This window comes from Amblyomma maculatum, chromosome 8, assembly GCF_055883805.1.
Source record: "Amblyomma maculatum isolate TAMU_Amacu chromosome 8, ASM5588380v1, whole genome shotgun sequence".
NCBI lineage: Eukaryota > Metazoa > Arthropoda > Arachnida > Ixodida > Ixodidae > Amblyomma > Amblyomma maculatum.
This window is the reverse complement of record NC_139351.1, coordinates 34,071,018-34,085,754: the sequence shown is the minus strand read 5'-3', so window position 1 is coordinate 34,085,754 and position 14,737 is coordinate 34,071,018. Positions and strand designations below refer to the sequence as shown.

The 14,737-nt window shown below is 49.8% G+C and overlaps 1 protein-coding gene across 1 annotated transcript in view; it reads left to right on the top strand.

Annotated features, from left to right (window-relative positions):
- The window catches only part of LOC146180872 (dnaJ homolog subfamily C member 21), a 68,372-nt gene that overhangs the window by 25,124 nt on the left and 28,511 nt on the right, over positions 1-14,737 (top strand). Inside the window, exons 7-8 of the mRNA XM_084576197.1 lie at positions 6,429-6,508; positions 8,330-8,460. Coding sequence (XP_084432323.1) covers positions 6,429-6,508; positions 8,330-8,460 — 211 coding nt within the window. The remainder of the gene's footprint in view (positions 1-6,428; positions 6,509-8,329; positions 8,461-14,737) is intronic.

Sequence of the window (14,737 nt, the reverse complement as noted above, 5' to 3'; positions counted from 1 at the left end):
CATTCTGCCAGTAGCTGCTCTTCAAGTCAATGGAGGAGAAGTACTGGGCGCGACGAAGCTTGTCGAGCGAATCGTCGATACGGGGCAGCGGGTAGACGTCTTTTTTAGTGATGTCGTTCAACTTTCGATAATCAACACAGAAGCGAAGGGTGCCATCCTTTTTTTTCACCAGCACGACAGGGGACGACCACGGACTGTTGGAGGGTTGGATGACACCATCACGAAGCATCTCCTGAACCTGTGTCTGAATTGCTTCACGTTCCGTCGTCGAGATGCGGTACGGCTGCTGGCATATAAGGCGGGCATCGTCGGGAGTAATTATACGGTGCTTCACAAGAGGCGTTTGCCGAATTTTCGATGACGTCGCGAAACAAGCACTGTATTTTAGAAGGAGAGAACGCAGGTCGTGCTGCTGTGTTTCCGAGAGATCTGTACTAATATCCAGACGATCAAGGGATGGGCGCACATTTTCAACTTCTCCGAACGTAAAACATTCAGAAACGTCCGCTAAGGCATCGGCGAATGCGATTGCGGTAGCGCGGAAAAGATGGCGGGGTTCGTTCGTGAAGTTAGTCACCAGGAGCTCAGATCGGCCGTTACGCAGATGGATGAGACTCCGCGCCGAGGTGATGCCATGGGTGAGCAAAAGGGACTGGTTGCCCTCAGCGACCGCCGTTCCGTCACGTAGTTCATCGCACTTAACAGTCACAAAAACACTGGAACGTGGCGGAATATAAACGCTCTCGGCAGAAATTCGAAGAGGGGCACGGCTTTGGCGGTCTGCGGTGTCAGTATCATCAGCTTTCTCGGTCGAAAAGGTCACAGTATGATTCCGGAGATCAATAATGGCCCCATACTCTCGGAGAAAATCGACACCAAGGATACAGTCGCGGGAGCAGTCAGGTATCACAAGGCAGCTGACAACAAACGTGGAGTTGCGAATTTGGACTCTCGCCGTGCACTGACCGCTCGGAGTTACGACATGTCCGCCAGCGGTTCGAATCTGCGTGCCAGACCATGGCGTCATCACTTTTTTTAGAAGCATCGCTAGCTTCCCGCTTAAAATCGAAAAATCAGCACCAGTGTCTACCAATGCGCTAACCTTATAGCCGTCGAGGAGCACGGGTATATCGAGCGGGAGTCTATCTTCACGTGTACGAATTGTCGTCGGGGCCGTCAAGTCGCGGTCGCTCACAGGTCGCGTTGTCGGGGGGTCTTCGTCGCGTCGATTTGAAGCGGCCTCGCCCCCTGAGGTCGCTGTCTTTAGTTTTCCCGGCTCGGACTAGACGACCGTCGCTGCGCCATCCCGGAGGAGCTGGGCTGCGAGGATGATCGGCGTGGAGACGGAGATCGTGACTGTCGTCTAAAAGTTGGCGCCATGCGCTGCTGGGCTACGTAGTCCTCAATATCCCGGGGTCGTTGGCCTAAAGGAGGGCTACGCATGTCGATGGGGAAACCCTTCAGTCCCAGTTGACGATATGGGCACTATCGATACAGGTGACCAGGTTCTCCGCAGTAGAAGCACAGGCGCTGCCGATTTGGGGCACGCTACAGGTCTGCCTTTCGCTGGGGTGGTCGGCAGTTGTCGATGTACGGCTCGGGGTGGGCTGAATACAGTGAGCCTTGGTCGGGTGGCAGTAATTGTGTGGAATCAGTTGGGGGACGTCGCAAGATGTCCGCATACGTTGGTCGAGAGGACTCGCTGGAAAAGGATGGCGGGTTAGCAGATGGTACCGAAGGCCGAAGTACTTGCTGGAGTTCTTCTCGTACAATACTAGCGACAGAGGCGACCGTCGGCTGTGGAGCACCGAAAAGCTTCTGGAGCTCTTCACGCAAAATGGAGCGGATGATGTCGCGAAGAAGATCCGGACTAGCCCCGAAGGCCGAATGCGGCTCCGTGAGCGAAGCGGCGATTACCGGCCTGTCGTAGGTCGTAGACCGCTGCTGGAGCATCCTTTCCATCGTGATTGCTTCCGAAAGAAACTCGGCAACTGTGCTCGGCGGATCGCGCACGAGCCCAGCGAACAGTTGTTCCTTAACGCCGTGCATGAGATAGCGTACCTTTTTCTCTTCGGGCATGGCCGGGTCAGATCGTCGGAACAGCCTAGTCATGTCCTCCACGTACATGGTTATGGTCTCGTTCGGCATCTGTATGCGAGAGCGTAAAGCTCTTTCCGCTCGTTCTCGGCGATCCGGGCTGGTGTAGGTGTCCAGTATGCAGCGACAGAACTCGCGCCACGATGTTAGGGCGCCTTCGCTATTCTCGTACCAAGTACGAGCGCCATCTTCCAGGCTAAAGAAGACGTTCCTGAGCTTTGCGGCGTCGTCCCACTGATTAAATGCGGCGACCCGTTCAAACTGGGAGAGCCAGTCTTCGACGTCTTCCATCTGACAGCCGTGGAAAGCCTTAGGCAGTCGCGGGTTCTGTAGAGTGTAATACGTTGGAGTTTGCATGACAGGTCGAGGGGCGGCTGCGGTGGTGAATTCCAACGGCCCATGCTCAGGTGGTAGGCCTAGGTTCCTCCGGCTAGCGCGGTGAACAGGAGTGTCGATTGGCACAGGACCTGAATCCTGGGTATGCGGAGGAGTTTGGGACATATACTGGGATCGATACCCTGCGCCGACACCAAAATATGTCACGGACAACAGGGCTAGACTTGACTAAAACGACGGGACGAAGCTGTACCAGCAGGCAAACGTTCGGCGCACAGCACGAGAGTCAACTTCAGTGTCCTCTTCTTCCAGGCGCAGCTAGAACATGGGGACCCCAGGTGGCAATATTGATATAAAAGCTTGATGTTGCACATTTTTGACCATGGCACCTTCCTAATGCCAGGTATCATATAATTGCCGATTATAAGTTGATCCCCAAACTTGGAAAAATTTTTTTTCAGTAAAGTCAACTTATCGGCAATATATGGTAGTTCATTAACTGGTACAATAGTTGTCATTCAGGTAAATGTTTTATCTTTTAACAATGAAGTAGCACAGTAAAATAATGCAGGAGACAATGGTCTTTTTTTCTGCTTTTGAAACTTTCAAAATGAACTCACATACCATTTTAAGATCTTTATTAATGCAAATAAAAAGGTGGAATTGATACAAGGAACTACCACCAAACAGCATCAAACACACGGTGACAAAAACCTGCAGAGCAGCCTCTCTATAAAAATAAATGCAGTAAAATCTAATTCGACTCCCGTTGAATCGGAAAATCGGATAATTCGAACAGCCAGCTTGGTCCCGGCCAGCGCACATATAACTATATGGAGCCGGGCGCTCAGTAATTCGAACACTGCTACTCTCTCATGCTGGTAAATTCGGCCCAGCTTCCGCGACGCAGGCGTTCTGAAGTACGACTTTTACGGCAAATAATTGCGGAAATATACTTCCATAAGCCAGAAATACACGATGAATTTATTGCAACGCACTCTCGACTTGCTTAGTGAGCACGATAGCTGTTGCAGGGCTGCCGGACGCATAGTATCGGTTTCTGAAAGCCCGCCAGTTGGAGCCGGCAGAAATTATTAGCTGCAGGTCAGTCAACTAATCGAGCCGAGCCACCGGTCGTTTCGGATGCTGACTGGCCCATGTTCGCGCTTCATTGGCAGCGAGTTTACGTGGTTTCGTGCTCCAGCGCGTCAAGGCTACGCCCTTGTCTCGCTTTGTTCGTTGTGTGTGGTTTCGCATTTGCATCGTTTGACAGGCCCATTCTTGTCAAGCACAGTTTGCTAGAACTCGGCAACATCATGGCCACTCCGAAGCGACCGAAATACTGCCCAGCGAAGGACTTGGCCACAAAAGTGGAAATCTTGAACGCCTTGAAAGGGGCTCTCACGCTAAGAAGTTATGCACAAATACAACGTGAAGAAGAGCACTTTGTCAACGTACGTGAAGATGGAATCTAAGATTATGCAGGCATACGAGAGGGAAAAGTTTGACAAGAGCCGAAAGCATTTGTGAACAGCAGCGCATCCTGATGTGGAGGACACCGTCTTGTGATGGATTGGTGACTCTTATAGTGCACTGCTGCCCTTAAAGGGCCACTGTCCAGGGAAGGCCTTCTTAAGCAAAGGAGCCCAGTGTTTCGATCAGATACCAGAGATAGTCTGTGCAAAATGCTACAGTGACGCGCGCCGCAAAGCATCGAAAATACAATTCAAAGCTCTCTCATGCTCTTCTCCGGGAAGCCAGCTTCCCCGTTTCCTGCGCTGGCCCGACGGGCCACAGCAATGACGTACGTACCGCGAACGATGTCCATTGGTCCATCTCGCTGACTGACGGGAGAAGGATGGGTGTCTACCGCTCGCAGCGCGCTTTTCCCTCGCCATGGCCAGACTGAATCCAGCGGCGCGCGCTCCCTCGACCGTTCCTTTTTTTTTTTTTTCTCGCGCTCGCGGAGAGCCACGCCCCAACCTCCCGCCAAACGCGGAGGAGGAAGGGGAATTTGTATTGCGGAGGCTAGACGACCTCGGGCAGGAGAGTGAAAAACCTTTACGAGGGAACGGAAGGAAAGAGGCATGACAGAATCGGGTGATTGCGGTGGCTGTAACTGCGTTATTAGTTAATCTTTTCAAAAACATTTTGCGGCCTTGTGTTCTAGGGGCGAAGTCTCACAGTCACCAGGGAAGAAAATATTTTCGACCGGAGGGTGGACAGTGGGCCTTTAAGCGACGCAATGGTTTGCGCACAGGCTGAAAGGTTTGACCTGAAAATGAGGGCTACTACTTTTAAAGTGTCTGATGGTTGGCTGACTCGTTTTAAGGTGAGACATGGACTTGTATTCACAAGCTTGTGTGGAGAAAAAGCTGCCGTTGATGATGTCACTAAGAATTGGAAAGCTAGCGAGCTCCGCGAGCTTACTGCTGCCTTTGCACTGGAAAATATTTTCAATGCTGATGAAATTGCGCTTTTTTTTTCAAGGCACTTCCGAACAAAACTATCACATTTAAGGCGGATCCCTGTATCGGTGGCAGACGCAGAAAAGAACGAGTGACGATTCTATTTGCGGCAAACATGACCGGAACGGAGTGCTTGCCTCTGCTTGTGATTGGCAAGTCCCAAGAACCTAGATGTTTTAAGAAGCTTTCCGGTTGACTATTACACGAACTGTAAGGCATGGATGACCGCGGAGGTATTTAGGGAATGGCTGCACAAGCTGGACCGTCGGTTCCAGGCGAACGACCGGAAGGAGTTGATGATTGTTGATAATTGCAGTGCACACTGGAACGTTTCTGGACTACAGGCTGTAAAGCTAACCTTCTTTCCTCCAAACACTACTGCTGTCTTGCAGCCGGTGGACCAGGGGGTTATTCAGTTCATCAAGACGAAATATAGGAGGCACCTCCTGGAAAGGATGCTCCTATGCAATGAGGCTATGAAAACATATGAAGTGTCGCTTTTCAGCACTGTGCACATATTACTTATGAGTGGGACAGTACGCCACCGCAGGTGATCGCCAACTGTTTCTGTCACTGCGGCTTTGCTCAGTCTGGTGCAGACCAGTGCACGCTACTGATGAGTGCACCGATGCACTGTCAGGTGACGATCGGTTTGAAGAGTCGCTTCCTGAACAAGTGCATCTTGAAGAGTATATCAACATAGACGCGGGTGTGGCCGCCGCTGGGTCATTAATGAAAGACGAGATTGTCGAAGATGTGCTTGGTGCCTCAGACGACGAATCCTCGGAGGGCGACACCGTATGTGAGGAGCTGCCGCAAGTACTGCGCCGCATGGTGAAAGAGGCCGCGGAGGGTCTTGCCGTTCTGGAACAATTCTGCCTCGCGGCTCGCAACAGCGTTCACGCAGCGAAGCATCTCACAGAACTGCACAAAATTGTAGTTGACGCGCAGTTTTCGTGTCAAAGGCAGATGAATATTTCTGAGTTTTTCTCCAAATAAATCTGCAGCAATTTAATGGTTTCCCGCAATTTTTCTGGGGTCATTTGATAATTCGAACTTTCGGTTAATTCAAACTTTTTTTTCCAGTCCCTTGAAGGCCGAATTAACGAAAGTTTACTGTAAAGAAGTTTTTTGGAATTGAACTGCTTACGTAAATACAGGCTAGGAAACAATCTTTAGCAATCTCTTCTGTGCCCTGTTCAGGGTTTTAGACAAACATTTTGAACGCGTTAAAGGATTGCATTCATGCAAGTACATGAATATGAGACCAAATGTGACCAGGAATGCAAACTAGTACACACTCTGTAATTGTGCACTGCTTTGAATCTTTCAGGAAAGGAGTGGTGCAGGTAGGCACTGGTTTTGTCACATCTTTTTTTTCTTTTTTTCTTTTTGAGAGAATTTGTTTTGAGGATATAAACAAGGGTATCAACACAGCTTAATTTAAAAGGAGTGTTCTGTGGTTTTATTAATATTTCTTTATCTCGCTATTTCTCAGTGTTAATGACATTTCACTGCACTCTGCAGAGGGAGCTGGAAGAGAAGGCCGCCGAGAGTGCCCGGAAGTCTGAGGCCAAGCGTATACAGCGGATTCAGGAGCAGAAAAAGTGGGTTGGATGCTCTGGTTGTTGCTACAGTTACTGACGTCTGTTTTGAAGAGGGCAGAATGGCTTAACTGTTGCAGTACATTGTGCCAAGAAAGAGCAGAAAACTAGGCTCTTTTGTACCATCTTTGTCGAAAGTAACCAGATCTTGTTGACTTGATTATCAGTAGCGAACACAAAGCTGTGAATGTGCTCTCCTTCTGCGGGAATGGTAAGTCTCCTGATTCATGAGAAGCAATAAGGGAAGCCCAGTTACTTTTTGTAAACAAAAGTATGTGCTCTTGTCTGCAGGGCACAAAAAGGATAAAGGAGAGACTAATCAACGCAAGCCTTGGCTTTCAAATGGAAATTTTGTCTAGAATCTGCATTGGAGTTATGCGAAAGCACGGATGCTGCTGTTGGTTACTTCTGGTTGCTTCTAGTTGCTTAATTCACTTCTTGTTTACCCATTTTAGTCTGGTACTTTCAGATTGTGCGTCAATCCCTTCCTATGCCCTTTTTCGGCTCTACTTCCAGTTGTGTGACGTCGCATCTTCTACGTCACATTAATTCACTTTTTGTTTACCCATTTTAGTCTTTGGTACTTTCAAATTATACGCCAATCCCTTCCTATGCCCTTTTTTGGCTCTACTTACAGTTTCGTGAAGTCACATCCTTGACGTCACCCTAATTGACGGATTTAATTAACTATTTAGTATTTGATACATAAATGTGGTGCCAAACCATTGGCTAATGAGAGCATTTTTGCCTTTACTTTTACATTTTCTGCCTCTAATTAATTACCTAATTAACTTATAGGCCTAATTATTTTTTTGGACACAACATTATGTCAACCTCTATCGATTTACACAACTCATTAACCTCTACCACTTCTCAATTACCCGCAACTGCTGCGGACACGATTTTGATTTTGCCGACGCGGCCTTCGGACAGAAATCTGAACATAGCGAAGTAATCCTTTTGCATTAATAATATAGTGAACACCTTGAATGGAACTTGAAGGGGATTCAGAAAATTTTCCCATTTCAGCAGTATGCATGTATTTCATGAAGCACAACTTTTGCACCAGCCCTTACTAATGTAGTGCATAAAAAAAAAAGTGGAATTAGTCGATGTCTTTTTCACATTCTTGATTGTTTTGTTTACGAAGCGAGTGTACATTTTTGAGGAGCTTGGAAGAAATTTTGCACACCCCTCATGCCCAAAGCAGTGCGGAGCTTTAAAAGTACAACTGTACTTTAAAAGTACTAGCTGTACTGCCAGGCACTGCATTGGGCACGGCAGTTTACGAGCAGTTTTGCATTATTGCGTAAAATGTTAAAAATACCCGTGAAATCGCCCCTCGAATTTAAGTCTCCAGATTTTCTAGGTGAACCTGCATTCTTATACTGTGTTGGGACCCTGTACCCATAGTGCAGTTTTATTTGTGCAAAGTGAGCCAACAGCCACTTACTTGCATGTATACTGAAGGTTAGAGCTTAGTTAACAGAGTTAGTGAACCATGGCCCTTGCCCAGGAGTAACATGCCACAAGTGACGAGTCAAACTCCTGTTTATTGTGTACAAACAAGAAATGCTGAAAATTACAGCACCGCCATTGCAGCAAAGGAGCAAAGAACACAGTGTCTGCAGCTTCAACCTATGATTCAGGCAAAATTGTGATTTCAAGAAGCATCCTAAAATGAACCTGTTTGCTCCTTACCATTGTTTGCTTAACAGGGTATTAGTGTGTAAAATTTCTTCGTGAGTTAGTGTTGACGTTGTCGTCCTGTTTGTGCATTCACCACATGTCTGAGCCGCGTCCCTTCCTCCTCCGGGGTTGCAGGGCCATGGAGAACTACGAAGAGTCTGAGTGGTGTTCCATGGCTCAGCTCGAAGTGCAGCTCAGGGACATCGAGGCTCAGCTGGACTCTCAGTTTGGCCAAGAGAATGGCATTACTGCCGAACAACCAGCCGGTGAGCATCATGCATGGAGTAACGGCATTCTGGGTGGATGGGTGTGCTCTGTAGATGCTGGATATGAATAGGCCACTACGTTAGCAATTATTTCATTTATTTGTTTGTCCCTTAACCCTATGGCTGTTTTTGCCGTATGAGTACCACGGCCACATTCCATCCCGTAGCGTGTTTGCTGTATGGGTGCTGCGCTAAAGGCATAGTGTTAAAAAAAAATTCGACACTGGGGTTTTTTTTTTCTTCGGAATATTCGACAATCAAAGGGTTAAAGGACCAAGGCCATCACACAAGGGGTGGGGGGAGCAAACTCAAGATTTTGTGCCGACAAGAACGCTACAAGACAGAGAAAGAATACTTGGGCCAATGAGAACAATAAAAAAAAGTAACAATATTGATACGGGGCAGAAGGCTAGCACAGGAAACCACAGCGGGTGAAGGGCAAGCGTCCACAGCACAGTAGAGCAAGTGTTCAGGCCAGTCCCAACGGTTTCTTCAGCTTCGTCTTCCTTTCGCGTCACTACTGTTTATCGTCCTCTTCTTCAACATCCAGCAGCGCGCAGGGCATATATGTAACATTACCCCCCCACGAAAAGCACAGTCTCGGTGCGCATTATGTCGAACTACTGCAGGTGTAGTACGGCTTCATTCGGGCGACATGAACGATCTCGGTACGTGGCATAGCAGACTGTTGCGGCGGATGCACAGGGGTGATCTCATATGTCACAGGAGTGACTGGCCGTAAGACACGGTAGGGTCCTGCGTAGCGTGTCAAGAGCTTCTCACACAGCCCAACTCTACGAGCGGGAGTCCAGAGCAAGACGAGAGAACCCGGAGAGTAGTGGACGTCGCGGTGACGAGAATCATGGTGACGTTTCTGGGAATTTTGGGAGGAAGCTAGTCGGCGGCGAGCAATAACCCGGGCGGCGTCAGCTCGAGATATGGCGTCACGAACATAGGAGCTGGCATTTACGGTGGGAGGCAGTACGCTGTCAAACGGAAGGGGAGGGTCGCGGCCGTATAGGAGATAGAAGGGGGAGTAGCCCATTGTGTCGTGACGGGAGGAATTATATGCGAACGTTACAAACGGCAAAGTAACGTCCCAGTCATGGTGATCATCCGATACATACATTGACAACATGTCCGTGAGCGTGCGGTTGAGGCGTTCGGTGAGGCCGTTCGTTTGTGGATGGTAAGCGGTGGTGAAATAGTGCTTAATGGAGCAGAACCGGAGAATTTCGTCGACTACCCGAGCAAGAAAGCAACGGCCACGGTCAGTGAGCAGCTGGCGTGGAGCACCATGGAGCAGGATGACGTCGTGGAGAAGAAACGCAGCCACGTCAGTTGCACAGCTGGTAGGTATCGTTCGGGTGACAGCGTAGCGCGTAGTATAATCCGTGGCCACCGCAATCCATTTATTCCCCGACGAAGAGAGTGGGAAAGGCCCGAGGAGATCAAGGCCAACTCGGGAAAACGGGTCTACTGGTATGTCGATCGGCTGCAGGTATCCAGCAGGCACCACCGATGGCTTCTTCCGTCGCTGACACCGGTCACAAGAAGCCACGTAACGACAAGAAGCCACGTAACGACGAACAGAGCGATAGAGGCCCGGCCAAAAGAAACGGCGGCGTACGCTGTCGTACGTGCGAGATAGACCAAGATGACCCGCAGTGGGCATGTCGTGCAGTTGCTGTAGAACGGTGGCGCGCAGGTGTTCGGGGACTACGAGCAAAAGCTCGGCGCCATCTGGTCGCATATTCCGCCGGTATAAGGTGCCGTTGTGGAGCACGAACAAAGCAAGGGTTGCATCAAGGTGATTAGTGCTGAGGCGATTGATAATACTGGAAAGCTTGGGGTCTAAGCGCTGTTCATAGTGAATGTTTAAAAGGTCAGAGATGGCCAATACACATGTGTCATCGTCACACTCGCTGGTGGGTGGTGGATCTACCGGGTTGCGGGAGAGGCAGTCGGCGTCAGCGTGCAATCGGCCGGACTTGTGGACGACAGAAAAAGTGTATTCCTGAAGGCGGAGGGCCCAACGCCCCAGGCGACCAGTAGGGTCCTTCAGCGTAGAAAGCCAACATAAGGCGTGGTGGTCGGTGATGACGGAGAACGGGCGGCCAAACAAGTAAGGGCGAAACTTTGTGATGGCCCACACGAGGGCTAAGCACTCACGTTCTGTGATCGAGTAATTCCTCTCAGCCGCAGAAAGGAGGCGACTGGCATAAGCAATGACGCGAGTGCAACCCATCTGCTGTTGGGCAAGAATGGCACCAATACCGTGACCACTGGCGTTGGTGCGTACCTCCGTTGGTGCTGAGGGATTGAAGTGTGCCAGGATGGGTGGGTTGGTGAGGGCCGCAATGAGCGCAGAAAATGCTTGAGACTGTTCTTGGTCCCAGCAAAATGGAGCTTCGTTCTTCAGAAGATTGGTGAGTGGGCGAGCAGTCTCCGCAAAGTTGGGGACAAACCGCCGAAAATAGGAGCAAAGGCCTAGAAAACTACGCACGTCACTGGTACAGCGGGGTGTAGGAAATGCTTTTACAGCACGTATTTTGTCTGGGTTGGGTCGAACGCCACGTGCGTCGACCACGTGACCGAGCACCTTGAGTTCACGTCGGCCAAAGCTACACTTCTTGGAGTTAAGCTGAAGGCCAGCTCTTCGGAGGACTCTAAGAATGGCCTCAAGGCGATGGAGATGGCTCTCGAAGGTCGAGGAGAAGACAATAACGTCATCAAGATAACATAGACACGTCGTCCATTTGAAACTGCGCAAAAGAGAATCCATCATGCGCTCGAATGTTGCGGGCGCATTACACAGACCAAATGGCATCACCTTGAATTGGCACAGGCCATCAGGTGTGACGAAAGCAGTCTTCTCTCGATCCCGTTCGTCAACAGCGATCTGCCAATAACCAGAACGGAGATCAATCGAAGAAAAATATCTGGCGCCGTGCAAGCAGTCAAGGGCATCATCTATCCTGGGGAGCGGGTAAACATCCTTCTTTGTAATTTTGTTGAGATGTCGGTAATCAACGCAGAACCTCCAGGTATTGTCCTTCTTTTTAACAAGCACGACAGGTGATGCCCAGGGACTGCTGGAAGGCTCTATAATGTTCCTTGCCAACATCTTGTCGACTTCATCTTGTATGAGGCGGCGTTCAGAAATGGCGACTCGGTAAGGTCGTCTGTGAATTGGGCTGGCGTCTCCGGTATCGATGCGATGTGCAACGAAGGATGTTTGACCCAAGGGTCGGTCACCGAAATCAAAAATATCTCTGTACGATGTCAGTAGGGTCGTAAGTGCTTTCGCACGATCAGGGCGCAAGTCAGGAGCAACCATGCCGGATATACGAACCTCCTGAGGTGGGAACGGTGCAGGTCGTGTCGGCACTGCGGCAATAGGGTCACGTAAAAGAGCAGCCACAATAAACTCCGACAATGGGGTCAGTTCGGCGAGAGAAATGCCCTCAGGAAGAACTTGCACAAAAGAGCTGAAGTTAAGGACTGGAATACAAGTGCTGTTATTCGCTACATGCACTATATTGTGAGGTAGAGCGATGCTACGCTCAAGTGTCACGTCAGTTATGGGGCAAACAACGTAGTCGCCATCCGGAACGGAGGGAAAAGGCGACATCAGCACATACACTGCGGCTTCTGGTGGTAGGCGACTAAATGCAGCGGAGCGAAGACGGAGCGTTGACGTTTCAGGAGCTTTGTTGTCAGGGCAGAGCGGCAGGTCTAGATGAATCAGTCCAGAATAACAGTCAATGAGAGCGGAGTGTTCTGTTAAAAAGTCGAGTCCTAATATAACTTCATGAGGGCAACTGGTGAGGACTGTAAACAGCACAGGGATGTGGCGGTCGGCAATGGTAACTCTCGCAGTACAAATACCAATGACAGTAGTTGTGTTGCCATCAGCAACACGAACGGTAGACGAGGAAGCAGGTGTGAGGACTTTGTTGAGGCGTCGACGGAGCGAGGAGCTAAGAACAGAAATGTGGGCTCCAGTATCAATAAGGGCAGAAACGGAGACTCCGTCCACAAGAATATCAACGAGGTTTCGTCTAGGTGCGGGGGTCAGTTCCGAGTTGACAGTCCGGGTCGGGAATGCAGCGTCACTCCAGGGCGCTGTACTCGCTAGTTTCCCGAGTAGGTACCGGCGTGTGATGGGGAGGAGTTGCGGCGAGATACCGGTGAACGGGATCGACGAGCCAGTGGGGATGGAGATCGGCTGGTGCGACGGGCAGGGGGTACGGTTTCGTTTCGAGTCTCATCTTGTTGAGAAAGATAATGTCCTGGTCCATCGTAGACGGGACGGAGCTCCTCTGGTTGGACAGGGAAGCGTCGAGGTCCTTGGTAGTATCGGCGGTCGGCGTTGTAATAGGAGCGAGGAGTGAAGAAGGTACGGCTACGGCAATAACGCGATGTGTGACCGGCGCGACAGCAAATGAAGCAAATTGGCCTGTCGTCTGAGGTGCACCACTCTGCAGGATTGCGACTAAGGTAGCGACGTGGGGAAGGTGGGCTGGCAGTAGCAGCAGCCACTACAGGAACAGAGTGGGATGGTGGCGTGGGCGACACGGGGCTGGAGGACAGGCCGACGTTTGCAAGTTCTTGGCGAACTACGGCCTGTATCATGGCCACGGTGTCGAGTAGCGGAGACATGAGTGGTGTAGGAGCTAAGGCCTCGAGCTCTCTCCGGACGATACGAGTCATGTTCGTGGGATGAGAAGGCTGTTGCAACGGGGCCAGATTATCGCAGGATGATGTAGCTGCGGTGTTTGGATGGCGCTCAAAGCGATGTACGAGGCGTCGTTGTTTAGCCTGCTCAAATTTTCGGCAGACTTGAAGCACTGAGTCGACGGTGGAGCAATTCATGCAGAACAGGATGTTGAACGCATCATCCGCAATGCCCTTGAGATATGGCCTACCTTGTCATTTTCCGTCATTGAGCAGTTGACCTTGCGACACAACGCAAGCACGTCTTGAATATACGCAAGGTAGGACTCCGTGGAGGATTGGAGGCGAGATGAAAGTTCTGCTTTTGCTGCGACAGCTCGACCAATGGGCTTCCCGAACAGGTCCTGAAGCTTTTGCTTACAGATTGCCCACGTCACCAGCTCTTGTTCGTGATTTTGGAACCACGTGCGAGCGGTTCCCGCCAAATAGAAAATGATGTTGGCCAGCATAATGGTCGCGTCCCAGCGGTTGTTCTTGCTGCAACGCTCGTACTCATCCAGCCAATCTTCCACGTCTGTCTTGTCTTTGCCATTAAATATGGGAGGGTGGCGGATTTTTGTGAGCACGACTGGCTGAGCCGAAGTTGGCGCGGTGGTAGGGGCTGCCTCGGAGGTCATAGTGGTAGTTGACGTCGTTGAAAGCCCAGGTAGATGACGTCCACTGCGCAAATCCAGGTTTTGGCAGCGCAAGGGGTAGTCTGTACGCACGGGGATCTTTGGTCACCTCTACCAAGATGATACGGGGCAGAAGGCTAGCACAGGAAACCACAGCGGGTGAAGGGCAAGCGTCCACAGCACAGTAGAGCAAGTGTTCAGGCAAGTCCCAACGGTTTCTTCAGCTTCGTCTTCCTTTCGCGTCACTACTGTTTATCGTCCTCTTCTTCAACATCCAGCAGCGCACAGGGCATATATGTAACAATATACAGCAGATAAGTGATTGAAAGGGGGAAAAAAAAAAAAAAAAAGCACACATATAATGCATAAGTGAACACAGGCGACTTTTCGATGGAAGAAAAAGCGAGGTGTAAAGCAAGTGTAAAAGCAGTGACAATCTCTAGTGGTTGCCCCAATCTCATGTTGCATGTTCCTTTGTTAGCACTTTATATGCTGTTAGTGGTGTGTATTGGGATTCATTTGCTTGGTGTTCTGAACGTTGATCCATTCATTCCAGGTTTCATTTTGATGCACACTGATGTGGGAAGCCCTTTTTTATTTTTTAATAATTCATTACATGCATGTGAACCTGCCTTAACACTTTTTTTTTAAAATTCTCAGGGTAAAAGTGGAGGGTGGGTTCATTATGCGAGTGGGTTGATTACGCGAAAACTACGGTATCATTTTTGACTATCGCAAGTGGTGTCTTAATCTGATTTCTGCATATCGAATTATCAATATATCGAACTATTTTGCAATCGCCGTCGAGTTCAATATATCCGGGCTTGACTGTATACATATTTGTACGTGCATAGAAAGATGTAATGTTTAGTGGATGATGACTTAATGATCTTGATTGGGTGAATGGTAGGCAAGTATTATGT